Source organism: Eptesicus fuscus, chromosome 13 (assembly GCF_027574615.1).
Source record: "Eptesicus fuscus isolate TK198812 chromosome 13, DD_ASM_mEF_20220401, whole genome shotgun sequence".
NCBI lineage: Eukaryota > Metazoa > Chordata > Mammalia > Chiroptera > Vespertilionidae > Eptesicus > Eptesicus fuscus.
In genome coordinates, this window is record NC_072485.1 from 42,219,437 (window position 1) to 42,234,054 (window position 14,618).

Consider the following 14,618-nt stretch of genomic DNA (forward strand, 5'->3'; position numbering starts at 1 on the left):
TATGTAGTTTATTCAGAATATGGTAGGTAGTTTATTCAGAATATGGTATCGCAATATTAAATTCTGACCATTCTACACAGAGGTAGCATTTTTGCAAAAGAGTTAACAATTATTCAAAAATCCCCCCTCAAAGTACTTGGGATCCAAATGACGGTTCATAGAATGACCTTTTTGTAATATCATTTTCCAGTGTACACAGGGTCACCCTGCCCTCACTGCCTTATAGCCGGAAACCATTGGGAAAGAGAATAAAAGGCACAAAATATCAAAGTCTCCAGTAACTGCACTGTTTTAAAGAAAACATTTAAAAATAAATTTCTAGTTAATACAATGTGGGACCTGAATTTATCTTTTGGGTGATTGAAACCTAATGTCAGCTGGACTCTACCTGTGCAGTACCGTGTAAGATACAAGGACTGTCTACTCTAACTTCCCAAAAGAGAAAACAAAGTAATATTATTAGGAACAATTGGAATCTGGGAATAATTCCTTTATGTTTAAAAGTGTCTGGAGTTGCTCTAGCCAATTTGGCTCAGTAATCAGAGCATCAGCCCATGGACTAAGCGGTCCCAGGTTCAAATCCAGTCAAGGGAACATAGCTCAGCTACAGGCTCCATTCCTAGCCCTAGCCAGGGCGAGTGTGGGAGGCAACCAAGGATGTCTCTCTCTCCCCTTCCCTTCCATTCCCTCTAAAAGTCAAAGGAAAATGTATCCAATGAGGAGGATTAACAAACAAAGTGTCAAGAGTTACCAAAAGAATGACTGCTCCCATTTATAACTGTAGAAAAATTGATGTTTGGATACATGGTGAATTGCCACTTAATATGTGACCAATCCCCAAGGACTGCTTTAACAAAACTGGAAGCTAGGTAATGGTCAAAAGGCAAAGATGATACTATATTTTACCTATGGGGGAGGCTACAGGCAGATCTGACTATTTCTATGCTTTAAGATTCTGGAGAAAGTCCGGCCAGTGTGCTCAGTGGTTGAGCTTTGACCTATGAACCAGGTCACAGTTTGATTCCAGGTCAGGGCAGATGCTTGGGTTATGGGCTCAATCCCCGGTAGGGGCTTGCAGGAGGGCAGCCAATCAATGTTCTCTCTCATCAATGTTTCTATCTCTCTCTCCTTTCCCCTTCCTAAAGAAAAAGAAAAAAAAAATCAATAAAAATAACATCAATATTTTAAGTAAACATACTTGTGGTCATAGATTTTATATGTGTATAATATATAAATTACATAAAAATATAAAATACATATTAAAAATATATTGATGTACTGGATAAATTTAGATAGCTGCCATTTTATCTTTTAAAAAAGTATATAGGAGAAATGGAATTTTCTTCTAAATCCTAACCACTAGCCCTAGCCGGTTTGGAACAGTGGATAGAGCATTGAACTGCGAACTCAAAGGTCCCAGGTTTGATTCTGGTCATGGGCACATGCCCAGGTTGTGGGCTCGATCCCTAGTGGGGGCTTGTAGGAGGCAGCCAATCCATAATTCTCTCTCATCGTAGATGTTTCCACCTCTTTCTCCCTCTTCCTTCCTCTCTGAAATCAATAAAAATATGTATTTTTAAAAAGAAATAAATCCTAACCACTTTTTTTCTTCAAAATATCTTAAACTTACTTAAAGGTATTGATGCAGTGAGCTAAAAACTAGATCTCAGATCAGCATTTTTGAAATAATGTTCTAACTACCAAACAAACGTTTCTGCAACTGCCCTAATTCATCTATGTGACGGTTTTTCTGCTAGAATTTTCACTAACTTAAAAGGCATAAAAGAGATTACATAAAATTCAGTCTTTCCAGAACCTGTGATTGTACACAAGGAAGAAGAAAACAACAGCCTGAAAGAATACTGTATCATGGAAATCAACCTCTCTAAGGAGGCCAGGTGACGGTATGAAGATAGCCCTCTTGATTCTGGAATAAGACTTGGCTATCTATTCCCAGTTCATGTAGAAGGCTTAAGTATGCTCATGCCAAATAAAATGTAGGTCTTTGGTACTAAAAACTGTGCAACCACTGGGAAATATGAACAGTTCTCTAGAATCCCACCTTACTGTTTTAATACCTTAGCCTGTGTATCTAAACAACTCTTTCCATTTCTTCTTCCCCTACCCAAAAGGTCAAAGACCACCCACTTCCTCCATCAAGTAAGATATCTGAAACAGACCCCATATTCACTATACTCTCTTTGCCCATTTTGATCCTTATCACCTATTTTTCCTAAACCTTGTTCTGAAATATTTTTGGTGCTCAGTTTGTCAAAGAGCTCTCACCTACTCAAGTGCCAACATGGGATTTATAATTACCTGTTACTATTTGTATTCTGAAATTTAAAAAGCCTAAAATCACTAGTAGTCAACTTTTGTCAATTTTCATCTGTCCACAGATGAAGCTTTGCCCCACAGCAGTATTTTTAGGGTCCTCCATATTACTATTGGGTATCTGACTCTTATTCTAAGAAATACATGTTAAGATCAAAAAACACTTTGGCCGAAACCGGTTTGGCTCAGTGGATAGAGCGTCGGCCTGCGGACTGAAAGGTCCCAGGTTCTATTCCGGTCAAGGGCATGTATCTTGGTTGCGGGCACATCTGTGCAGGAGGCAGCTGATCGATGTTTCTCTCACATCGATGTTTCTGACTATCTCTCTCCCTTCCTCTCTGTAAAAAATCAATAAAATGTATTTTAAAAAAAAACCACTTTGGAAAGAGAGAGATTATAAAAACTATATGATTCAGATAAAATGAACACTGAAAACTAGAAAACCAAATCCATTTATAGCATTTCTTTAGTTCAGAAGAGATTTCTTAGGGGTATTTTAAATGCTATAAAGATTATAAATATAAAGGTCAATATGTTTCCCAATTTCATCACTCCCCCCCCCTCGCTCTGTATGTGCAAACATGAACATACATACACAACAATCTCCAGAAAATGCCTAAGTAATTATTTAATAAACCATAAAATTTGCATAAATGAGCAGCTGTTATGAATTATAGCATGGAAAATTCCAAAGATTCTGCTTTTAGCAGCTGAGAGGTAGAGGATTCTTTACAAAATAATTCTATACCAAGTTCTCTTCTTTAAGGGAGTGTGGCAGCAAAAGAAAAAAAATATTTTGTAACTTGATTGAATATAAACAACATTCAAATGAAAGTAAATCTTTTATAGTTGGCAAAACTACCTGATATTTAAATTACAAACCTTTCCTTACAAGGACAAAGGTTTACGCTGGTTTAACAATACTGAAAAAGTGTATGATACAAATAATTGCAATAAACAATGCAGCACCTACTCTCCCCAAGCCAAATAATTTGTATTCTTAAAACGTTATTTATAAAGATTATGTATTGTTATAATACAAAAACCAAGATGTTACCTGAAGTATAAGTGAACAGCTCGAGAAAAATGAAGTTAAAAACCCTTGCAGAAAGACTGAGCTTTTAAAAATAATCATGAAGATAAAGAACAAGATTTAACTTGCAGATCAGTAGTCAATAAAAGTAGGATTTACTTTGCATTAACCCACACAAGCAAAGGTTATCTTAAGTTGCTCACTGAGCAGAAAATTCAGCAAGTCCAAATGAGAGAGAGGGAGTTGTTCAAGAAAGAAAATCTGCAGAATGAATGATCCAAACAGCAAGAATTATTTAAATCTCTCAAGTAAAAAAAAACAACACAACAGATGCCAGCACCACCTCATGACCACCTCCCTTGTACTTGTCTCAATGTTATTGGCAATATATTTGTACTCTTCAAAGGTCCAGGGGGTCATAAAACAGCTTTGTACTAGCTGAATGACTTGCTTTTAACTTCTGTATCACGGATTCCGTTCAAATTCACTGTCCTTTCTCTACCTGGGGTGGAGGTGCTGGTTTGCCATTAAGAGCCATCTGGAATGGTGTGTCCTGGCCGGCAGGAGGCAAAGCGGCCGTCTTCAACTTCTTTGTGCTAGTTTTGGATGGCCGTTCCTCTTCCTCTTCATCAGAATCTTGAAGGCCATACTTAGAAAAATGGGACACCTAAGGAAGAAAAGAATCCAACAAAATCAATTTTAACACTATTATTCAGAAGAGCTTCCACCATATTTGTACTTGCTATTCTGCAAATTAGCTAAAAAAAAAAAAAAAAAAAAAAAAGGTATAAAGATTTTATTTAAAACACAATGAAATGTCACTTTACTGTTTTTCTAAGATTTAGATTATGTTTGATGCATGTACTAATTGTTCACATAATTACTAAACATATTAAGACAGAAACTGAATCCAAAAGAGCCATTACTATTTCACATCTATATACTGGCTAGTTGTTCTCTACCAACACAAGAACCTTGAATAAGTGAAATAATCCAATTGGCCTAGAAGAAAAAAACAAAAACAAAAACCAATTGGTTAAACTATCAAGGAAGGGAGGAAGTCAACCTCCTCACCCCAGATATCTTTTAAAGACTGACAATTATTTAGGAAGAGTTGATCTATTAAAGAGACAAAAATTCTGCCTATATCCCTAAATAATGCCATATATTAGAAAATCACACCTTAGAAGTGTATCTAAATGCTCAGAGGATGGAGAAGAGAATTTGAATTGTAAGCCCATCTCTATATATAATCTATACTAACTAAAGGGTAATACGCTAATTAGACTGGATAGACCAGACATCTTCCAGATGTCCTTCCAGACAAAGACACAGTGGCTGTGAGGGCCAAGGAGGGCCAGCAGTGGCAGCAGCAGCGGGGTGATGGGTGCGGTGCCTTCCCCTGATCGGTCTGGTTGCATCCCGCAGAGGGAGGCCAGAGTGCGGCTTAGGCCTGCTCCCTCTCCCTAAGCCGTCAGTAGGACATCCCCTGAGGGATCCCAGACTGTGAGAGGGGGCAGGCCAGGCTGAGGGACGCCCCCACCCCAGTACAAGAATTTTCATGCACTGGGCCTCTAGTCTCTCTATATAAAAGGCTAATATGCAAAGTGTCCCCTTGGGAGCTTGACATGGAGACCAGGAGCTTGATCACTCACTATGACGTGCGCTGACCACCAGGGGCAGTGAAGAACATGGCGGGTGAACATGGCAGCAGGGCACTGAGGGAGTGAGGGAATGAGGAGGCGGGGAGGCAGGGAACCTGATCGGCCCTGATCGCTGGCCAGGCCTAAGGACCCCACCTGTGTACAATTTTTGTGTACCGAGAGCCTCTATTAAAGTTTATAATAACTCCTATTGTTCTGGGGTTTAATTAGATGTGCAATTTGGAGCAAATCTATTCCCTAATTTGAACATAAAGAGAATTTAAGAGCAGATCACTTCCAGCACAAACATTTTGTGATTCTCACAACAGTTAATAAGAACAAGATTAAGTGACTATACCTTAAACACCCAAGAACCTGTTTCAGGACGGTACTCTTTGAACTGAGCTCCCTGTTTCCTTGAAACTGCTTCTAATCTCCCCTCATAGTTGATATCAGCAAGTCGATCTGGGCTCTTTATTAAACAACGAGATGTTTTATCTGTTGGCCAAACTCCATCCAATGTAACTTCAGCCTTCCTGTAACATACAACCAGGTAAAATGTCAGTGTTTCATATTTAAGCCCAGAAAGCCAACTAATATCTATAGAAATAGCAAATAAAGGTACCTATGTTACTTTGGAATTACATCTGCAGATGTTTCATGAACTTGAGTCTTATCTCCCAATTGATAAGCTCAAGAGCAAGGAATTACTCAACATCAACTAGTTCAGGACTTGGTTCAAGAGTCAAATTCCATTTATTCCAAACTACTATGGCATATCAATTATTTCCAATCTAATTTTAATAACTCTTTAAGTTATGTATCTTTGATAGAATCCAGTGGTCATAGTTCAGTGCTAAGAACTAAGTCTTAGTGAAGGTTTTAGAGTGTTATTGTACTTAAGAACAGTAATAACAGCAGTAACTACCATTGATGAACAACATATGCTTGAAGAATGAAGTATTAGGAATATCATAGTATCAGCCATTAAATAAAATTGTAAAGATGACTATAAAAGAGGTAATGTATCCTTTTAATACCAATACCTGAATTCAAGGACTGTGTCCTATTCATTCTGTATGTCTTGCATTCATAGAATGAATGCCTATGTATTCATTCTTTTGGATACATTCCTAGAGTGGAATTGCTGGATTATTTTAAATTTTTTGAGGAATCATCATACGCTTTTCTATAATGGCTATACCATTTTCCTTTCCTACCAACAATATACAAAGATTCTAATTTTTCCACACTGTTGCAAAAACTTACTTTTTTATACTAAACATCCTAATGGATGTGGATAGCTCATTGTGGTTTTGATTTGCATTTCCTTAATTATTAGTTATGTTGAACATCTTTTCATATGCTTGTTCACCATTTGCATACCATCTCTGGAGAAATTTGTATTGAAGTCCCTTTTTAATCTTTGTGTTGAGCTGTAGATCTTCCTTCATATTCTGGTTAATAACTCTTTATCATATGCATAATCTGTAAATATTTTCTCCCATTCTGTAGGTTGCCTTTTCATTCTGTTGATTGTACTTTCAGCAATGTTTTATATTTTTCAGTGTACAAGTCTTTTGCCTTCGTGGTAAAGTTTATTCCTAAGAGTTTTATTCTGTTTGATGTTATAAATGAAATTAGTTTCCTAACATTTTTAGATTATTGTTAGTGTAAAGAAAGTAAGTTTTACATGTAGATTTTGTAGCCTGCTGAATTTATTAGTTATAACAGGTTTTGTGTTTTTTTTAGTGGAATCTTTACTTTCTTCATGTAAGATCAAATCATCTGTGAACAGAGATAATTTTACTTCTTCCTTTTGAATTTGAATGCTTTTTACTTCTTTTTCTTGCTTAATTACTCTAGCTCTGATTTCCAGATTATTTACAGGGTTGTTCAGATCTTGGACTGTGGATTTTTCAAATACAACCTGGTAATTTCCTTCTAGCACTAGGTTGTTGAGTGTCTGTATTATGAAATGATACTGAATTTTATCAAATGCTTATTCTGAACCAATGGAGATTATCATGTGATTTTCTTCATTCTGTAAATGTGGGATGTACTGACACTGATCTATTTTCATATGTTGAATCATCTTTGCATTCCAGGAATAAATCCCACTCGGTCACAGTGTATAATCTTTTCAATGTATTGTTAAATTCTGTTTGTTAATATTTTGTTGAGAATATTTACATCAATATTCATCATGATATCAGTCTGTAGTTTTGTTACAAGGTCTTTGTCTAGCTTTGGAATCAGGGTAATGACTACCTCATTGAATGAGTTCAGAAGTATTCCCTTCTCTTCAATTTTTTGTAAGCATTTGATAGGAATCAGTGTTAATTCCCCTTTAAATGTTCAATAGAATTCATCATTGAAACCATATGCTCTTGCCCAGCCAGCGTGGCTCCGTGGTTTAGCATGGACCTGTGAACCAAAAGGTCACAGTTCTATTCCCAGTCAGGGCATATGCCTGGGTTGCAGGCTCGATCCCCAGTAGGTGGCGTGCAGGAGGCAGCCAATCAATGATTCTCTCTCAGCATTGGGGTTTCCATCTTTTTCTCCCTCTCTGAAATCAATAAAAATATATTAAAAAAAAAAAAAAGGAAACATCTGGTCTTGGACTTTTTCTGAGGTGGAGGTTTTTGATTACTGATTCAAGTTCCTTATTAGTTATAGGGCTGTTCAGATTTTCTATTTCTTCATAATTCAATCTTGGTAATTTGCGAACATAAACAATTTTAACTGTGGCCCTTTCACTTGTCTAAGAGATATCAGAAGCTAGTATCTCACACTAAAATATAGAGAAAGGCTTAAGCATAGTCACCACAAAAAATGTGAAGGAAAAAAACCCCCCACAAAAAACTACTACTTAAATTGTTTTTGGAAACTAACATCTGGACCTGATAATATTAGGGGAAAAGAGTCAAGAAGTCATAGTGTAGCATTTATCATTTATACTTTTAAATGAAAGTAGAGAAACAATAATTCCACATTGTGCACTAAGTCAAAAAAGCAAATTGCAGAAAAATGTATAATATGGACACATTTGTGTTGACAGAAATAACTGCGATTTAGCTGATTATTTTCTAAATACATAAATAAGTTCATACCTATTTAGTCCTTCACCCACAGGTGGTTTTTGGTCATCATCTAAATAGACAATAACTTCTTTCCTTCGGATATGTACAATATCATCCAGATTTAGATTTGTCAAATTCACTTCTCCTTCAAAATAGATTGAACCATAACCTACAAGTCAGAGCAAATAGTTAAAAACTCATCCTGTATAGAGGGCAAATACCTACATTAAACTTCTAATTATCAGAAGGAGCAAGCTGCTTTAAACATTAATATTTTCAATCACCCAGCGATATCACTGAATGGGTTATTTCAGCCATAATATGTATGGGTGAAACCAAATACATTGTTATCTGGTTTAACATCAGTATTTTTATAGCATTTAAGTTGTCCTCAAAACAGCCGTCTTAAATCTCTTACCAAAGACCTATATAGCTGCCATATAAACAACTCTTAGCACCATATCTGCAGTATGAGTTAAGATACCTGTGCCTTTTTTTTGAATACGATACCTGTTTTTCTCAAAGAAATTACATTTGTAATAATTTAATAATATAAAGTTGAACCTAAATATTACCCATCTTTTGTTAACTATTCAATTTTTTCATGTAGTATTCCTTGCTGTTTATAGTATTTTCTTTAATTGTAGAAAACTGCAATGAGCAAAACAGCTACCAAAGAATGTTATAAGGTTCTAGTCTTGTTTAGTTACTTGTCTGCTATTCAGGCCAAGGTGGGTTCAAATGTAGGGGGGGAAATGGATTCAGCTATCAAAAAAAAGGAGCATCATAATGAATTCATGTAGATATTCAGCTTCCTTTATCTAATTACAAAAAAAAGTGCAGATCTCTGGCTTATACACTATTAACTCCTAAACTCATACTCACCTTTACGACCAATAGTGAAGTCAGAGACAATACATTCTCCTTTTTCATTGGTAATTTTAGCAAGGTCATCTATAGATGGAATAGTATAGTAACCAACCTTAGTGAGAACAATGCCTATGATAAAAGAAACAGAAAATATCATATTAACTGTGATTGTCCTTTTCACTGACACCCATTAAAACACTATACTATGAAAGGCATTCTATAAAATACATTCCAGGGAAAGCTTGTTTAATCTTTTTATTTTTATTTTATTTTTTTATATTTTATTGATTTTTTACAGAGAGGAAGGGAGAGGGATAGAGAGCTAGAAACATCGATGAGAGAGAAACATCGAACAGCTGCCTCCTGCACACCCCCCACTGGGGATGTGCCCGCAACCAATGTACATGCCCTTGACCGGAATCGAACCTGGGACCTTTCAGTCCGCAGACCGACGCTCTATCCACTGAGCCAAACCGGTTTCGGCTTTTTTTTTTTATAAATACCTGAAGATACCAAAACCCAGGGTGGAATGAAACTGCTTACATAGTAATTCAGTTGTATAAATGAAACTAAACCCCCAAATCCAGTACTTTGTAAATTTACTACATGAGAAAGTCCCAAAGTCAAATGGAAACTTAAAGGCCTATATAAATTAGTGTTATTTAAAAAAAAAATAACAACTAGGTAGATTTCTGAAGAATTCAAAGAAAATAGGGCACTGATATGCTTTTTCTAATCACTCCTTGTTCCATTTATATGTAGAGGTCAGGCTAACCTGCTCTATGAGAGAAAACAATTTAAGGCCAATATCAGATTAAAGTCCAGCCACAACAATGCCCACTTGTATAATAACTTGTTTCTCTACTGGCAAGGTTTAGAGGATTGTTAATCCTGGGAATGAAATTTTAAATTGGGAAGTGGTGCCCAGCTGGTGTGCCTCAATAGTTTGAGTGTCAACCCATGCACCAAGAGGTCACCGGCTCAATTCTGGGTCAGGGCACATGGCTAGGTTGTGGGTTTCTATCTCTCTCTCCCTCTCCCTTCTTCTCTCTCTCTCAAATCAGTAAAAACAAACAAACAAAAACCTAAGTAAATAAACAGAGAGTTGGCAAACAAGGTCAACGGGAAAATGAAAAACAAAAAATCTAGGCTGGCTACGTGAAAAAAAAAAAAAAAGGAGCATCATAATGAATTCATGTAGATACACACACAAGTATATATACTTGGGATTCTTAATGTGAAAGTATAAAATTGTTTCCTTGGGGCACCAATTGACCAGAAATGTTGGCTTACTCTAAAAAAAAAAAAAAAAAAAAAAGAAAGAAATGTGTGTGTGTGTGTGTATGTATATATATATTTTATTGATTTCAGAGAGGAAGGGAGAGGGATAAAAACATCACTGATGAGAATCATGAATCGGCTGCCTCCTAAATTCCCCACACTGGGGATCAAGCCTGCAACTCGGGCACATGCATGTGCCCCAACAGGAAATTGAACCGTGACCTCCTGATTCATAGGTCGACGCTCAACCACTGAGCCATGCTGGCTGGGCACAGTTGGCTTACTCTTAAATGCTTTGAACATTACATAAAGGCAGTAAGATCACTAGATATAGAAAAATTTTACAAACATTTCAAGAATAACTGTAAAACAACCCAAATGTTCACTAACAGAAAACGGATTAACCAAATGTGGCATATTTACATATTGAAATACTACTGAGCAAAAAGTGATATATAAATTATGGATGCAATCGCATATAAATTAAGAGTAAAAAAGAATATGTATATATGATCCCATTTACATGAAGTTTAAGAACAGGCAAAACTAATCTATGAGACAAAAACCAGACTGTGATTGATTTCTGGGGATTGTGACACAAGTACTAACTTGCCAGGGTAAAAGTAATGTTTAGCTCTCGACTGAGGTATTAGACAATGAATATATGTTCCAAAATTCACTGAAATGAACACAAGATCTTTGCACTTCACTACAATTTTACCTCTATTTTTTAAAAAAAGGTAATGATATTTATCAAAGCCCAAAATGAGATGTAATATCAACACACACAGATAAGGCAAGCTCTAAGTATCCAATCAAGACTTTCTAATCTTATAGTTTATGTTAGTTGTTTCATCAGTTGGGAAAAAGTTAATCAGTTCATTATGGAGAACAAGAGGAGGGAAGCAAGCAAAGAACTGAGGTGATGATAAACAACTATAGCAACAGCTACCATTTGAATGCTTATACATGTTAGACATTATGGTCTATATACTTAAATCTAATTCACATCTCAAACACCTTATATGATAAGAAATAATTATCACTATCATTTTAATTTAAAAACTAGTAAGTAATCTATGCAAGTTTATAAAACTAAGGCAAGTATGAGGATAGTCTCTCTGGCTATAAAATTTGGGGTCTTTAAACTGTACCAGGATAATTAAAATGACATGAATTTAACTACTTCAAAGTTACAAAAGTACGTGAATTTACAAACAGACCAAAGCATAAGTGAAAAGTGTTTAAATGTTAACTTTTATAAAATGCAATAAAAAACATTTTAAGAGTTTAGATAGATGACTTTCATTCTGTTGAAAATCTGTGACAAACCACAAGAAATTTCAAATGACTGGCAAGACATTAGGCATATACCAAAATGAACCTGACCTGCTGGATGCATATGGTAAGTACTATTTTCTATTTCTTCCCGGTCATCCTGCAGTGACTCCTCATGAAAAGAAGTCTCTTCACTGCTTCCTTCCAGCCCATTTCGTAAGGCAGCACGCATGTTCAATGCAACAATGGTATCATCCACACTGCTGCTGTTATTGTGTTTATTTCCAGCACTCTCTGGGGTTTGAGGAATAGGTTTTGCAATAGGATTAGCATAAAAACGTGACATAAGAGAATCATCATGTCCATCTTGCTGATGATTCTCATCAGGTTTGCTCAGGAAACTGAATCTGAAAAGAGAAAGTAAAAACAGTATCTCAGCCCCTTGTAGTAGTAGTAACAATGATAACAGCTAACCTTTCCTGAGCCATTATTAGGTGTCTGACACTATTCCAGGTAATTCCACATATTAAAAATTCATTTAATACTTACTGTAATGTGGTAACACAGGTTACTATCATTCTCTCTAGTTTATAAAAAGACAACTAAGACAGAAAATAAAGTAACTTGCCCAAGGTCACAAATGTGTAAATGCTACAGTTGGAATTTTAACCCAGGAAATCTGGCTGTAGATTTTGTGCTTTTAACAGATCTATTTTCTTGAATAAATGACTCTGAGCATCAAATTTTTAGTTTAAAAAAACAAGGTGCTCTACTATATGGGGATCAAATAACCAGTGGTGAGTTTCAAATTTTAAAAAATGGAAAAATTTTTAAATATTATCATTAAGATATTAGAAAATATTTAGTAGCCCTAACTGGTTTGGCTCAGTGGATAGAGCGTTGGCCTGTGAAATGAAGGGTCCCAGGTTTGAGTCCGGTCAAGGGCATGTATCTTGGTTGCGGGCACATCCCTAGTGGGGAGTGTGCAGGAGGCAGCTGATCGATGTTTCTCTCTTTGATGTTTCTAATTCTCTATCCCTCTCCCTTCCTCTCTGTAAAAAATCAATAAAATATATTTTTTTTTAAAAAGAAAATATTTAGTAAAAAGAATTCAAACTAAAATTTTATCCAAAGAGATAAAGACAGGAGTAAAGATATATAAATGAATTTTTCAATGAGTCATTTTGAAATAGTAATAGCAAATAATCTAAATGTCCTCTAATAGAGAACTGATTAAATTATATAGTTATTAAAAAAGAAGGGGCAGATGTATCCATATTAATATAAAATGGCATTTATAATAAATTAAATGGAAATAGGAGCATCTCAATATATCATTCATGTATAACCTCTATGTTTATAAACAGATTTCTAAACTGTACGAATATATACCAAACTATGAAAGATTAGTGCATATACTTCTTATTTCTTTATACATTTTATGTTTCTATAATTATTTTTCTTTTATTTGGTTACAATGACTATCACTCCAGTACTTATCATAAACAAAATATTCCTTATTTTAGGAGAGGTAAATGTCAAATGTATGTTAACCCTGTTCAAAATTATATACATGGTTATCAAAATAATTTTGCAGGATTGAATCAAAAGAGCTCTAATTATTAAGGTCTAAAGAATTAAAAAAGCAAAAACATGATTTAATTTTTAGGTGCTCATCTGCTATAATACTTATATACAACATTCGCCAAGCTTCATACATTTTCATAGAATGAATTAAATTTTAAGCTCAGAATCTTTTCAAAATGGGAATAGGCCCCTGGCTAGTTTGACTCAGTAGATAGAGCGTCCGCCTATGGACTGAAGGGTCCCAGGTTCAGTTCCCGGCCAAGGGTGCATGCCAGGGTTGCAGGCTTGATCCCCAGTAGGGGGCATGCAGGAGGCAGCCGATCAATAATTCTATCTCATCGTTGATGTTTCTGTCTCTCCCTCTCCCCTCCTCTCTGAAATCAATAAAAAACATATTTTAAAAATTAATATATGATCTTAAAAAAAAAAAAAAAAAAAAAAGGAATAGGGAGCTCTACCAGAAACAACCCAAACCAGAATTCAGTTTACCTCTCTTCATTTTCTGGATAATCAGAGGGTGAAGCTAGATCTTCTGAATCATGATTAACAGGAGAGAAGAGATTGCTATTGTTAAGGTTTTTCAAAACCAACTTCTTAATGCTTTTCCTAAAAACAGAGACCAAAAGGAAAAAAGGTAAAAACCCAGGCACACATAGTTCGGTCACAGACATTATCTTAAAAACTGGAGTTGAAAAGGACACTCATATTCAATTCTTATATATCTAAAAATGACCTAACAAGTTCATTAAACTCACCAACTCTTCCTATAAATACATGACCAAAACACAAGGTCCCAAATATATTCCACTCTGGTATCTGGAAGAATAAACCTAACCATATTCAAAATAAAGTGGAAATTCCCCTGGAAAATATTTTTCTTGATTCTCTGAACCACTGAGCACTTACTTTATCCAAACACTTAGTCAACTCATCACACTATGTATTATATTTCAATTATTTCTCTACATGTCTTTTCTCTTTTTAAACATTTTCCTTCTTTTCTTTTGGCAATAAGGATTTATGACTATCTCTTCCTATAGAGCTCAGCATGCTGCCCTGAAAAAGTAGGTAAATAGATACTTTCTTGACTAAATGAGAAAGATTTTAAAAATAAGATGACAAGAGCCAGGCCAGTGTGGCTCAGTGCTTGAGCGCTGACCCATGAACTAAGAGGTCCCTGGTGTGATTCCCAGTTAGGTCACATGCCCAGGTTGTGGGCTCGATTCCTGGTGGGGGCTGTGCAGGAGGCAGCCAATCCATGTTTCTCTTATCAATGCTCCCCTTTAAAAAAAAAAAAAAAAAAAAAGATGATGCCCGGCTGGCATGTTTCCATGGTTGAGCACTGATCTGTGAACCAGGAAGTCACAGTTCGATTCCTGGTCAGGGCACATGCCCGGGTTGCAGGCTTGATCCCTAGTAGAGGGATCGAGGGGGATATAGGAGGCAGCCAATCAATGATTCTCTCTCATCATTGGTGTTTCCATCTCTTTCTCCCTCTCCCTCCCTCTC

The 14,618-nt window shown here is 35.9% G+C and overlaps 1 protein-coding gene across 6 annotated transcripts in view; it reads right to left on the bottom strand.

Moving 5' to 3' along the window:
- The window catches only part of NUP98 (nucleoporin 98 and 96 precursor), a 103,851-nt gene that overhangs the window by 26,217 nt on the left and 63,016 nt on the right, over nt 1–14,618 (bottom strand). For all 6 annotated transcript variants that reach the window (XR_008558014.1, XM_054725605.1, XM_054725608.1 and 3 more), the window contains 6 exons: nt 13,599–13,715; nt 11,634–11,929; nt 8,979–9,092; nt 8,124–8,262; nt 5,369–5,546; nt 3,870–4,034 (listed from right to left, as the gene is read on the bottom strand). Coding sequence is in view for 5 of the 6 variants with exons in the window: in XM_054725605.1 (XP_054581580.1) it covers nt 3,870–4,034; nt 5,369–5,546; nt 8,124–8,262; nt 8,979–9,092; nt 11,634–11,929; nt 13,599–13,715 (1,009 nt within the window). In the remaining variant the exon portion in view is untranslated. The remainder of the gene's footprint in view (nt 1–3,869; nt 4,035–5,368; nt 5,547–8,123; nt 8,263–8,978; nt 9,093–11,633; nt 11,930–13,598; nt 13,716–14,618) is intronic.